General features: G+C 35.1%; 1 protein-coding gene across 1 annotated transcript in view; it reads right to left on the bottom strand.

The window, feature by feature from the left end:
* Positions 1 to 14533, bottom strand: part of LOC136974556 (integrin beta-PS-like) — a 200173-nt gene that overhangs the window by 57930 nt on the left and 127710 nt on the right. Inside the window, exons 15-16 of the mRNA XM_067269471.1 lie at positions 9927 to 10023; positions 3088 to 3181 (exon numbers count right to left, since the gene is read on the bottom strand). Of these exons, the coding sequence (XP_067125572.1) occupies positions 3088 to 3181; positions 9927 to 10023 (191 nt within the window). The remainder of the gene's footprint in view (positions 1 to 3087; positions 3182 to 9926; positions 10024 to 14533) is intronic.

The following is a 14533-nucleotide window of genomic DNA, read 5'->3' as shown; positions in this document are numbered from 1 at the left end:
CGGATGGCGGGAGCTTATAAAAAGTGCGTGTGGAGACATTTGTTTTTACATTTTTTCTTGGACATTGGCCTGGAAGAACCTCATCAGGGGCAATCGATTGCGAAGGTTGTTTGCTAACAGATTGGAAGACAAGAATCAGAGCGGTGAGACTGAGAATAATAATCCAGATCCATCGGCGTGAGGAACCGGTATGTGCCTTTCGTAACAAGAGTATTACGTAGTGGAGGAATTGTTCATTCAATCACCATATTTATTTCGTTGGTAAGAACTTTTTCCCAATACGTGTGGACTCCCCATTCTGAGTCGACTGAAATTATTGTGTGACTCGAACGTGTGTAATTATCGTCTGTAAAAATTTTTTCTTTTGTATCTTATTAGGTTAAGACCGCATTTTTCCTTCTCTTATTTTATTTAAATTAATAAATTTTGTTATTGTGTGAAGTTATATTGTTAAGTCCTCGTCATTCTTACCGATCTTTATGTCTAGATCGTTTCATCCATCTCAGACACAACAGTTTTATGACATTTCCTTTTGTATATGCAATAAAAAAATAAAATTGATATTTAATTGGATTTATTCATTACCTATTGCATATATCCATGGTAGCGAAATTGCAGTTTGCAAACTACATATAGCTCTTCTGTATCCTTACAGCAACTTCTGATCCTTACTGTGACAGCTGTTCCAAATAACTAGTAAACCCCCTCCTACAACCAGCACAAGTTCAACTGCAGCTGAAAACAGAAAGTTTGTTCTACTCATGCCAATTGCAAACATGCATCCAATCAGCAAAGACCTTTGTGCCATGTCATATTGTGGCAACTTTGAAAACAGTTATCATCATGGCAGAAAGTGAAAATAATGATGAGCACAGCTTTAGAATTAATCTTATTCAGGCAAATGAATGCCTATGGAGTTTTAATTCTTCATTTTATTGAAAAAAAAAAAAGATAAAAGAGCACAGGCATGGCATGAGATAAACAAAAGTCTCGCCACTGATTGCAAATTACCATTTTTAGATTTCTAGATAAAACGTTGATTGTTTTTAATGTAGTAAGGACAATATTATTTTTACTTAGTTCTTTAGCTATATTTAAAAGTACCATTGTTTGTTATGTCTTGGCAAAACCATTGCCTCGGGATTTGTATGATTGGCAACACTATTGTCTCAGGGTAGGAGAATATAAAAAACAGCTAACAAAGGAATCATGGTCCTTTCTTCTGGCCAGTGTCTTATGTAAAAGAAGTGCAATAAAGATAATTGTAAAGAGTCATGGATTTGTTATTTTTCATAGCAGTTAAGATATACAGTCAAACCTGTTTTTATGCGCTCTTTTTATGTGCGATTTTTATTTGTGCGATTTTTTTAATGCGAATTTTTAATTTGTGTGGTATAGTTGGCGACTAGTCTCGTGCGATTCGTCATGTCTTACGTTGACTTATTATAGCTAAATAAACTTATTATAGCATAAATGCACTTATTATAGTAATATTATTGCATGAATATGCGAAAAATGAAACAATTTACTTTTTAAGTCAACAAAACACCACCTGGACAAAAATATGTAAAACAGACGATAGACCAGACGATGCAGTCAAGTGCTGACATCTGTTGTCAATAAATTCTATTTCGTACGGTTTTGAGTTATTTTCTATGTGAGACTTTTTTTACGCGGTCCCTGTTGACCGCATAAAAAAAAAATATTTTTTAATTGTGTTGCGAAAACTATTATTTACAGCCATTCGTGAAGTTTTGTGAGATTTTTTTTTATGCGTTTTTTTTAATGCGGTCCCTATCCCCCGCATAAAAACAGGTTTGACTGTAATATTTGACGAAGAGGATTGCATCTGATTTTTTTTTCTGTAAGAACTGCATTTTTGTAAGACTTCTAGTTATGTTAATATGTCAACTTTTGAAAGTATCAAAGAAAACCCTAATACACTGGGTTGATGTAAGACATACCAAGAACGCTTGAAGTTCTATCTACTAACAAATAATATTGATGACAAACAAAGAAAAAAAGCAATTCTTTGTAGTCTGATCGTGTTCTTACAGACTAATTAGGTTGTTGGCTGCTCCAAAATTAGTAAGCAATTTGAAATTAGAAGAAATAACAAGATTGTTAAAAAATCCTTTCAATCCTGTACCTAATAAAACAGTACAAAGATTTAATTTTAATAAGCAGAATCAATTATCACAGTTATCAAATGAGACAATTTCAGAGTATATAGCAGAACTTCGTCATCTAAGTGAACATTGTAATTTTGTTAATCTGGACGGTATGTTGAGAGATGGACTTGTATGCAGTATTTGTAAAAAAAGCCTTAGAAAAAGACTGTTATTGGAGCAGATATTAACATTTGAAACAGCCCAAAGAATTTGTCTAGCAAACAAAGTATCATATAGAGATTCAAGGACACAGTTTTGATGCTAATTAGTTACACATAAAGGGAAAAACGTTCAAAATGAACAAAAAAGATCAGCTGATGTCAGGAGTTATAGACATTTAGGGGGCCATTATTTTGCTACTATTTGTTCATTGAAAGACAAAGTTTGTAGAGCTGTAATAAAAAAAGGCCATATACTTAAAGCATGAAGAAATAAGGGAGGAGAAGTTATAAAATACCGTCACAGTTCAAAGAATTTCCAAGTGAGAGAAAATGTTTTAGAGGATGAAAACAATTCAGTATACCTATTTAGTATTAATATTAAAAAATTTAAATGAGATGCACCATTTGAATTACCCTTATGCTTGGATAAAAACAAAATTTACCTCTGTTATAGAAACTTTAAACATCTTAATCTTAATAGGAAACAATAGGAAATGAAAGATACAATTGTACCATAAGTTTAATGCCTAACATTTTACATTTTTTACTAGTTAGTTTTTAGACATGCCCTTTCAAAAATAAGTAAAATTTTAAGATTTATTTATTTAAGCTAATTATTTGGTATTCTTCTGAAAATGTTTAATAGAAACAAAATTTCAATATAGTAGTATTATTTTTCGTTTATGAATAGGCATAAATTTCTTACATTATGAAACTGATTACACAGTTAATAATAAAATATAAAAATTACTTACAATAAATTCACGAACATCATTTGTTAATGAGAGATGATTACGAAAACCATATGGTGAACTGCAAGAAAAGTCTTCTCCACAAGGATTTTTCAATCTAAAATTAATTAACTTCATTTCAGAAAATTTTATTACTTTTTAAATAAAAGGTAATAAGAAGAACTGTAGTTATTCTACTGAATTAATCAATACGTCTTTAACAGTGGGTGAAGTTGAAGAAATGCTATTTTCTATCCAGTGGCCATGTTCAGACATGCAAAAATGAAAGTTGGTGCCAGTGTGGATTAGGAAGAAAGATAGGATAGAGTGAAACATGCAAGAGAAAGTGAACTACAACAGCAACAGTTGATGCAAAAGCTTAAGGAGATATTTCCAGGCAGAAGAGAGGGAGTCGTGTTATTTAAACACATGTGGTTATAAATTTCACACTTCTTACAATGTGCATGGAAGAAGTGAGAAGTGGTTCTGATGATTTAGATGACTATAGAAGTCAATCTATCTCACTACCTGAAGGTTGTACAAAGGAATATAAAACTATAACATATCTTACTGTCATGACTATTTGCATATACAGACACTGGGCATTTCTGACATCAATCTTTATTTGGAAATATCCTTTTGGCTGAATCTGTATATGCACATAGTTGTGACAGTAAAAACAAATAAAAGAAGACACAGTTTCAGAATACACAACTATAATGTATCTGTTATACCCCACTTTAAACATCATCTTTATACAGTGGAACCTCATTTAATGAGTACCTCGCACAACGAGTATTTCGCATAACAAGCAAAAACAAATTGTAAACATTTGCCTCGCTTAATGAGCGATGTTTTGCATAACGAGTGACGAGGAGAGAGGAAGTCCCGAATTGTGTGCATGCTCCATCAGTCTGTGTTTAGCACTCGTTCTGCTAGCATCTTAGTGTCGCTTGTGATCACATATTTTTCCAAACTTGTATTTACACATATTACAAACATCAACAACCAAAGCCTGTTATATAATAAACACCCAAAACGATATGCCAAATTCTTAGACTATGTAAAGGCTATAATTAAATAATAGAAATTAATTAATTTGACTGGAGGTAGGCAGTTACACTGCCATCTCATATTAAATTTTAGAAATGTCTGAATTAAAAATTAACTATTTATAATTATTAAATTTAATACGAGATGGAAGCATAACTACCTACCTCTAGTCAAATTAATTAATTAACTATTATTTAATTATAGCCTTTACGTAGCCCAAAAATTTGGCATATCGTTTGGAGGGTTTATCAAACATATTATCTGTGATTTCTTTTTTGTCTTCTGCAAATTGAATTCTCATTTCAAGTTAGTTCATTTCGCACTAGAAGAAAATATGATTATGATTCACACTCCTTAACAATGTTTATTGTATAACTTTCTTTGAATAAACATTATACATAAAACATTTAAGTATTTTTTCGACATGGAACACATTATCGTATTTTACATTAATTTCTATGGAAAAAATTGTTTCGCTTAATGAGTGTTTCACATTACGAGTACGACTCTGAAATGAATTATGCTTGTTAAGTGAGGTTCCACTGTACCATATAATAGTAAACAATTAAAAATTGTAAACTTGGCCTTTGTGAAAATTTATACACACAAAAAATTTTATAATAAATTGTAAAACTAAAATTAAAATTCATGCAACATTTTTATGTTCAGCCTCTAAGAGATGTTGAGGTGTATCTGGCACATGCTATATTAATGTCAGTCTTCTCATTTATGGCTAGGATAACATATGCTCCACTGTTCCATTTGTCATCCTCATAACAGAATAACAACTCTCTGGATAAAAATCCCCCAAATAATAACCCCTCAGGACAATAACCCCTCTTTGTAAAAATAAAAGCTCCTCCTGAAACTAACAGTTTCTTTGAAATTTATTTAACACAACAAAATGCTGATACAAATTTTTAAATAATACTAAATTTAATATGTATGTTTCAAAGAAAAATCTTTGTTTGTTGTTTCAAACTTGTTGTGAGTTGGATAAAGGAGTAAACAAGATGACCCTAAATGGTTAAGGTGCTTTGCCTGAAGATTTGGGAGTCCTAAGATATGTTGATGACATCTTTATACTTTGGTAAACCAAACCAAATATCGACGAGTTTTTGTCGTGCATGAACAACAATGTGTACGGCCTTACCCTTAATCTTGATCAGTTTAGTAACTTGCACGCCCATTTCCTTGATGTTGGCATATGCCTCAGCGCTGGCAAAATAGAAACGAGTGTTTACTACAAATTGGACTACGTGTCACTATTTATCCCCGCGAACTCGTCTGATCCCTTTTCTTACAAAATCGCGGCCTTCAGGGCCCTAACCAGGAGGGCCTACACGCATCATACCAACAGGCGCAACACCATGGTAGAGCTTAAACACGTAGAAAAGATAGCTGTTGAGCATGGCTACAGTAAAGGCTTGGTTTGCAGCTTGGCCCGTGCCTAGGCCAACCGTCCTCCCCCACGCAGCATTGCAGGCGCCCAATCTACGGCGGGCGGCACCCAACAGCCCATTACAAATGGCAGGTGCATTGTTGTCCGTTACAGTCAGCATCTGGACCCCCTACACAGGAGATTGCTAGACATTGTCGCACCAGTATCGCATATAGGAGAACCAGCACGATTTACAAGCTGCTACACAATGCTAAGGACAGGATAAATCTTGGCAGGGCCCCTGGGGTTTATTCTGTCCCCATCAGGGACGATAGGTTTGGAAGGGATTTAGTTTACATTGGTGCAACCATACGTTCAATTCAGAAACGGTTATGGGCACATCAAGCTGACCTTAAAAACAACAGGCACACCACTGCCCCGGCAACATACGTTATCGGCCCGGAAATTCGGGTGGGCTTCCCAAGCACTAAGTTAATCTGGCAGGCCTTTCAATACGATCACATACGACACCTGGAGGCTTGGGAGATATATAAAGCCAACATGGAAGGCACCCGCATCAACTTTAAGGACGGGGACTCGATTGTGCATGTGTGGAGGTAGCGTGTTTCACCCCTCTGCCTGGCTCCGTTCAAGGAATTTGAACGGAGCCAGGCAGAGGGGTGAAACACGACATGTACTATGTTTATTTCTTGGGCACATCATTCTGGTGGTCTGGAGGGGAATGACATTTAGCTCTCAACCTGAAGAAGGCCTTGGTGGAGGCCAAAAACATTAGTTGGTTCTCTGTCATATACAACACTGTAAAAGGTTTTTTGTCTGTGACTTTGTGTTACAGCACACACACAACAACTACCACTGTTGATACTACAGACACTTCCTCATCCACCACTGATAACATTGACATAGATTTAGTTAATACACTCTCACTTATATTTCAGGAAATACTCACTAAATATACAGGTACAGATCCCACACAAAGAGTACGCATACCAAAAATCAACATGACAAAGGAAGTAGGAAAAACACTAACTTACTACCACACTACATTCATTCAATTTCTACACTCTCAGACATTCATACATTAGTTTATGCTGGGGCAGTCACAGTCGTGACACATCATGGACTGAAAATACAATCACAGACAAATACACAGAAAACACAATTCTATCATAAGCCTGCCTGGCAGAGAAGAATAGAAACACAAATAAATGACATTAGACAGCAATTAGGCAGGCTGACACAATACACTAAAAACAACATAACACCCAAATGAAAAAAACAACTCAAAAACATTTTCAAGAAAATCAAAACACACACAAAACATGAACATCACAACACACACATTACAGAATACATTGATACACTAAAACAAAAACTTCCAGCCAAAGCACGTAGACTCAAATGATACAAAACATGTACACTATGAAAACAACAAAATGAATTATTTACAAACAACAAAAAACTCTTTCTAACAAAACAAACACTGATATACAGCACAGTGGCACACGAACAGAAGAATAACTCACAAAATATTGGTCTTCTCTTTGGTCCAGTGCTGTCACACACAATGCTGATGCAGATTGGATCAAGGAGGAGAACAGAAACGTGCACAACATACCAACTATGCCCTGTGCTGAAATAAACATACATGACATCTGCTATACTGTGAACAGAACACACAACTGGAAGACACCTGGTGTAGACAAAATTCACAATTTCTGGTACAAAATGTTTACGTAACTGCACCAGGAACTAGCTAAACACCTAACACACATCATCATCAATCTACAAGACATGCCAAAATTTCTTACTCAGGGCATCACCTACATGAAACCTAAAAACAGATTCAGAGATTTAGTCATTCTACGGCAAGCACAGAAACAACACAGAAACATATACATGGCATATATAGACTACAGAAAAGCATTCAACAGCATTCCACACACTTGGCTGCTACATATTCTACACATATACAAAATACATCCATCACTCATTGCATTCTTCCAAAACACTATGCAGCACTGGAGAACAACACTACATCTCAGGATTCATAACACTTCCACACAAACAAACCAAATATTCATTAGGCGAGGAATTTTTCAGGAGATTCCTTGAGTCCTCTCTGGTTCTGCCTAGCCTTGAACCCATTATCCAACATGTTAAACAAAACACAATATGGCTACAATATCAGACATGAAAAAACAACACTGTGGGGAAGTACTCGATCTTTAGAATATTCCCTGTGCAGGAACAAAACAAAAAGAAACTTCAAAGAAATAAATCACACATTCTATGACTCCAATGCAAGGAACTTAAAGTTTATTTTAGTCCTTCCAATCACTACTCTGTCCCTTCGCTATAACAAACACTAAAACAAAAGAAACAACACACACAAAAAAACAATCTCGCAACTCTATCGTCTACATGTCCTCTCTCCATTCTTTCTTCCGAAAAAAAGTCCTTCTTCTTCCATTGAGCATGCGTGATCTCCCCCCTCTCTCTTTTTTTCTTCCAAAAACGCAGCCCATCCTTTCTTTACCCTGCGGCCCACCCAAGGATCACACAATAGAACACGTGATCTTTGGACCACATATCTCCCCTCCTCCCATTAACTTTTACAACAGGAAGCTTTTACGCTATGAGGGCCTCTCCCTTCTTTACACCGTGAACCACCCAAGGGGTTGGTTATGAGCCGGTTAGGCAACAGAACACGTGGTCTTCAGACCACAACACAGTTTACACTGACACATCTCATGTACTGTACATGGACGACATAAAACTTTATGCATCCACACAAAAACAACTTCATCAACTCCTACAAATTGCACATTCATACACCAAGGACATACAAATGGAATTTGGCCTAGATAAATGCAAAACACTTCACATAGAAAAAGGAATTCTGAAAAAAGAAAATTTTGAACTTGGAAATGGGGATGTTATTGAATCCATGGAAGAGGGCGAGTTCTACAAGTATTTAGGATTCCAACAGGCCAAACTAACAGAACATACACAAATAAAGCAAAATTTAATTAAAGAATACCAAAGTAGGTTAAATGCTACTCTTAGAACACAGTTAAATGCAAAACACACAGTTAAAGCAACAAACACATATGTCATCCCAGTACTCACATATTCTTTTGGAGTTATACATTGGACTCACACAGATCTCAAGAAACTCCAAAGGAAAACAAGAACATCACTCACTAAGTATAAACATCATCATTCTAAATCTGCCACAGAAAGATTAACCCTTCTACATAAAGATGGTGGACATGGCCTCCTGATTGACATAGTTACAGTCACTGTGAGAGTTTTTCTACAAAAAACAAGAAACATCACAATTACATAAAGCAGAAACTCTAGCAGACTCAAATAACACACCGTTAAACTTACACTCACATCATATGGACAAAACACAACATACAAAAAGCATAGACACCATTAAGCAATTGTGGGCTCGAAAGGCACTCCATGGCAGGCATCCTTACGACCTATCCCACGATTTTGTTGACAAAACTGCGTCAAACAGCTGGTTAGCATGGGGATGCATCTTTGGGGAGACGGAAGGATTCATGATCGCCATACAGGATCAGGTCATAAATACTAAAAACTACAGAAAACACATACTCAAAGATGCAACACTCACAAATGACATATGCAGAAAATGTCACATCATGCCAGAAACTATACAACACATCACTCTAGGCACAGACAAATTATTTATACAGACATAATCAAGTAGCAAATATGCCAAGAGCTTGCAAAGAAACACAAATTATTAGACATCCACAAACCATACTACAAATACATTCCACAGACAGCATTGGAAAACAACATGCACAAAATGTATTACGATAGAGCCATAATCCCAGATAAAACAATTTACCACAACAGACCAGATATCACACTCATTGACAAACACAATAAAATCACATACATTACAGACATATCCATTCCAAACACTCATAACATACAAAACACATGCACTGAAAAAATTAGCAAGTACACAGAACTCGTCTAGGAAATAAGGCATCTGTGGAGGATGGATAGGGTGCTTATTGTACCTGTTGTTCTCTCCTGTACAGGTGTGATACCACACACACTACATAAAAGCCTGGGAACATTACAATTGAATAAAAATACATACATCACACTACAGAAGGCCACTATATTGAATACATGCCACAGTGTTAGGAAATTCCTGAATACAGACACTGACATACTTATTTAATTTTAGTTTTGTTTTGGTTGCTATGCCTTGACTCTGGTCTGGCATAGTACACAGCCACCGGTGTCAACCAAGTATAACCCACTAAACCCAACATAATAATAATTAAACTATAAGTGGAAATAAAAACATTGCATAAAAGTTAATAAATATAAATTTTAAACAAATATTGCTTACCGAGCTGGTACCATTGAAGCATATGGCATAACTACCTTATCAATAAATGATCCAAAGCCTAATTTAAAATTCTTGGTAATGTTAAACATACTATCAGCTGTAACAATATAAACTCAATAAGTATAATTCTCTCTTATTAAAAATAGTTTTATGCTAATATAAAACATTAAATTACTTTTTAATACATATAATGTTATGAAAACATTCATATTAATAAGTTACATATTGCTAATCTTATCTCAAAAGTCTAATTTCATAACTAGTAATTCCAGTTTTTTTTTATATCTTATAATTTTTTAAACTTAAATTATAAAAAAAAAAAACAGAAATTCACTTTCTTATCACATTTATTTAAATAGTTTAAAAGTTAGAATTTACAAGTTTTAATTCATAAAATAAATATTTTAAAAAGTAATAATAATATCATCATTATTATTATTTTATTATTAGTGCTAAAATAAACTCAAAAAACCTAAACAGAAAAAATTTTAATGTCAATAATATCTAATTAAATACGTTAATTGTTTATCTCTTAGTGGCTATAAAGAACTAACATACAATAAAATCAACAGTCAGCTTCTAAACAGTTCTCTGAGACTTATTAAATAGATAGGAGGGAATTATCTAATACCAAATGATGACTGCTTCATATTGGTTAATATCACACTAAGAATACCTAACTCAATAAACTAAAAACCAACCAAAGTACCATTCGCTTGCATAGCAAACATTTCTATCCATTTTAAATGAATATCCTCAGGCTAAAGTTCTGTGAAGTTTAGGGCGACAAGTACAAGGTCCAGTGAGCGGGATAGTACAAATAAATAACTAGATTTTATTCTCGTAACAAAGTAATTTATTTTCGCTCTAAACAGGTTCTTTGGATCCCAACAACTACAAGTGATTTCTATACACACACACGTTACAATCTATTCTAACAAACAAAAGATCAATGAGCGCGACAACCAGCGCCGGATAAAGGGGCGGGCAAGCCGGGCGACTGCCCGGGGCGCCAAATTTTGAGGGGCGCCGATATAAAAATAAAATATTTTTTTACATTCATTATTTTTTTAGATTTTATAAATTAAAATTGATCATTTTTCATGAGACATCGATTTTTTTAGCAAGCAATAAATTGTTTTTTCTTTAATAATACCAAATAAAGGTCACAACGCTAATTATTTTATTATTGTCAACAGATATAAATAATATTACAATTATTCAAAGAAAACTATTTGTATAGTCAGAATTCATAATAACTAAAAAAAAAAAAAGATTAATAGACAAAAACAAAAATTTACTAATTAAAATAATGAAACCTAAGAATTTTTATGGCTTTTATCACACAACATTGATGCAGACAAATGCTTTTTAATCTCTAAAAAGTTTATTTTTATTTACTTTTAAAAGATAATTTGTAATCAGTATCACGTATCACAACAATCTATTCAAAAAATGGACGAGATCAAATTTATAAATTACAAATATCAACAAAATTATGAATAGTCAAAGTGATACTGGCGCCTGTCATATGCCTTAATGGTTAAATAACTTTGTCTTTCTGTAACTTTGCATTAACAACACTTGCCATGCTTTAAATAAATAAATTTTTTATACAGTTCTTTATTGTGTAATTTTGATTTTTTGCCTTTTTTTACTTTTTTTTAATTTGCAGTAAATTTGTATATTCTTGTATGAAAGGGCGCCAAATTTTGTTTTGCCCGGGGCGCTCAAAACCCTAGAACCGGCCCTGGCGACAACTATATGCAGGCCAAAACTTACAAACTAATTCTTATGCTAATTATAACTAAGGAAAGAAGAGAAGATGGAAAATGGAAGAAGAAAAAAGGTAGAAATACCAGACTTTTCTATTTTTTCAAAGACTTGGGTGAGATACTAGTTTGATGCTTTTCTTGGGACGTTTCTCCTCGTGTTATCTGTCGGCACGCCTTTCAATTTCTTTCACTAGCTTCCTTGAGGTGAACGTAGCCTTCAATTGTCTAAAATTTGATTGGGTGGCTACCCTAATACCGCCCTTATTCTTCGGAATTCGAGTCCAAGTCTCTTTTTCGAAACCTAGTGGTCTCCGATTGTCGTACTAGCTATCTGGTGCCTTCCTTCTCTCCGTCTGTCCTTGTTGAGAGTTCTGACCAAAAGTGTCTCTTCCCTTTGTTCATCAGCCCCAGGGCCTTGCCTCACCTTTTGTTTACATACACCTTTCTTGGAATTGGTAATCCCACCCAAGGGATAATGAACCAGAAAGACAAAGCAAGAAAGTTCTAGAAGGAGATGAAATAAAGAATAGAAAAAAAAGGATACTAAACTAAACTTAAATTTATATTTACAACAAAAATATATAGCGTACAGCTACAGTTCTAAAAAAAAACCACACTATTTTTGATATTTATGTTTGGCTGCCAGCTGATTGGTGGAAAAAGTCTTAATATAAACTCATGTAAATGCCTATGTTTAAGGGAAATGGAGGTATACTTTCTGTGCATTGAGGAAGTGTCATCAGCTTTAAAGTTGATGGTCTTTTTCAAAACTGCCTTGTTTATCTCCATTAGTTCAACGAGAGTTGTGCTCTATTAGATGTTCAATGGAGAATCCTGGTCCTATCCAAATGGACTTCCATGTCAGGGTCCACAGCATATGATGATAGAGTGGTGAAGTAGAGTCCCTTAGATATGTCCAATCAGTGTTTTTTTAAGGAGGCAATTTGTCTGCTAGTGGCTCCCATACTCTAATTCTTTGTTGAATCTATGATGTGTGAGGGGATGAAGTATAACTCTGGCAAGTGTTGCCAGATTGTTGGGGTCTGGTATTTATGAGGAGTGAAAATACATTGAGGCTCCTTTTGAAGGCCAGGTTGATGTTATTGTTTCAGCTATCTCTTTTTATAGACAAACAAGACCTGCATTGTATGTGACAACCTTGTATGTTTCCAAATGGGGAGGATTGGGAGTACTGTTATGTCTGTGCATACCATGTGTGACATATTCAATTAACCCTTTAAAAATTTTCCTAGAGAATCCATGACGGACAGCTTGATTGATAGTAAGAAATTCCTGTAGCCTTTTCCCTGGTTCAGAGATGTGAGTGAAAGCTCTACAGACAAAAGAATTAAAGGTGACCATCTTGTGGGATCTTTTGAGGTACCTTTTAAAAGTTTATCAGCATTCAAAATACAAATTCAAGTAGAAGCATCTAATAATATCAATTAGAGTGCAATGATGTACAAAAAATGAATAGAAAATAGCTTGTGGCGATACGCCATATTGTTGTATATAATATGTAGCGTTAAGCCTAGTATTAAGTTTCGTTAATCCTTTGTTCTATGTCTTTTCTTCGAATTCTCTAACGGTCTTTCCTTCCGGCTGGTGGGGACGAAATTTCATAGAATAACACCGGAAACAAGGTGTGAAACAAAAACCCTGAGGCAAGTCAGGAAGCGGGGGTGAGGCATTCCGAGGCTAGCGTTGAGAAGAAGCGGAGGGAAAAAGAAAGTGGTCGTCGTCACGGATCGAGACAAAGTGCCGAGGTCGTCTACAGAAAAAGAACTGACATAGACGAAAACTAAAAAAAAACTGAGAGTTTAGCGATATAGATTCTTTCATTTGATCAGAGCTATTGAAAAGGACAACTACAAGTGACTGCGGTAGAAGTCTCCATTTCGTCAAGAGTGAAGACCAGACAAGAAAGAAACCCAGGTACCCCCACCAGCACTTTTTTTTTATTCTTACTCTTTATTCTTCCCTCTTCTATTTTCTTTTAAATTATAAGTTAGTTAAAGATAGTTTAAGTTAATTCGTATTATCTCCGTGAGGACTACAAACAAAGACCATTGTCGCGTAAACGCATCAATCCCCTTTGTGTGTACACGGTTTCACCGCACTGACCAGATACAGTTATATATATCGGCGGTGTATAGTTGGGATCACAAAGAATATAGTGTATAAAGGACCACGTGAATTAATAAAAAAAAATTATTATTATTTTGTGTAAAATTTCATATTTTTTTTTGTTCGTCCTCGTGTACACCACAATGGCGTCCGCGACAGGATCCCAACTATAATAGGGGTACACGGTCCTTGGTCTATGTACTGTACTGGAGTGATACGTATAGTAAATTTTCTTTAGTTTTAGACGCGTTAGTTATATTACTATTATCATAAGCGTGACAAGTATGGATAGTCAAGTCGGAAGTTCAGTCGTAGCTGAAAGTAACGGTCAAAATCAGCCGTTAATTGTTACGGGCTTTTTGGGGATGATTCCCATGTTCTCGGGAACGCAAAACGATACTGTAAACATAAAACAATTTTTCAACACCATCGAAAATATAGCCCGCTTAGCAGGATGGAGTAATGAAGTTAAAGTTGCGGTGTTGCAATCTAGATTGAAAGGGGAACCTTTAACTACGTTTTTATGTCTCCTAGAACAATATCCTGGGTCTTATGAGGAAATAAGGCGGGACTTGACTAAATGTTTTAGCAAAAGAGAAGACGGTGATAAGGACATAGTTGACCAACTCCTGAACCTAAGACAAAAAAATGGTGAATCCGTGACGGATTTTTCGATTCGGACAAAAACGTTATTAGCAAGGGCAA

Source organism: Centruroides vittatus, unplaced genomic scaffold (genome assembly GCF_030686945.1).
Source record: "Centruroides vittatus isolate TY-2023 unplaced genomic scaffold, ASM3068694v2 contig_350, whole genome shotgun sequence".
Taxonomy (NCBI): Eukaryota; Metazoa; Arthropoda; class Arachnida; order Scorpiones; family Buthidae; genus Centruroides; species Centruroides vittatus.
This window is presented reverse-complemented; position numbering and strand designations above follow the sequence as displayed.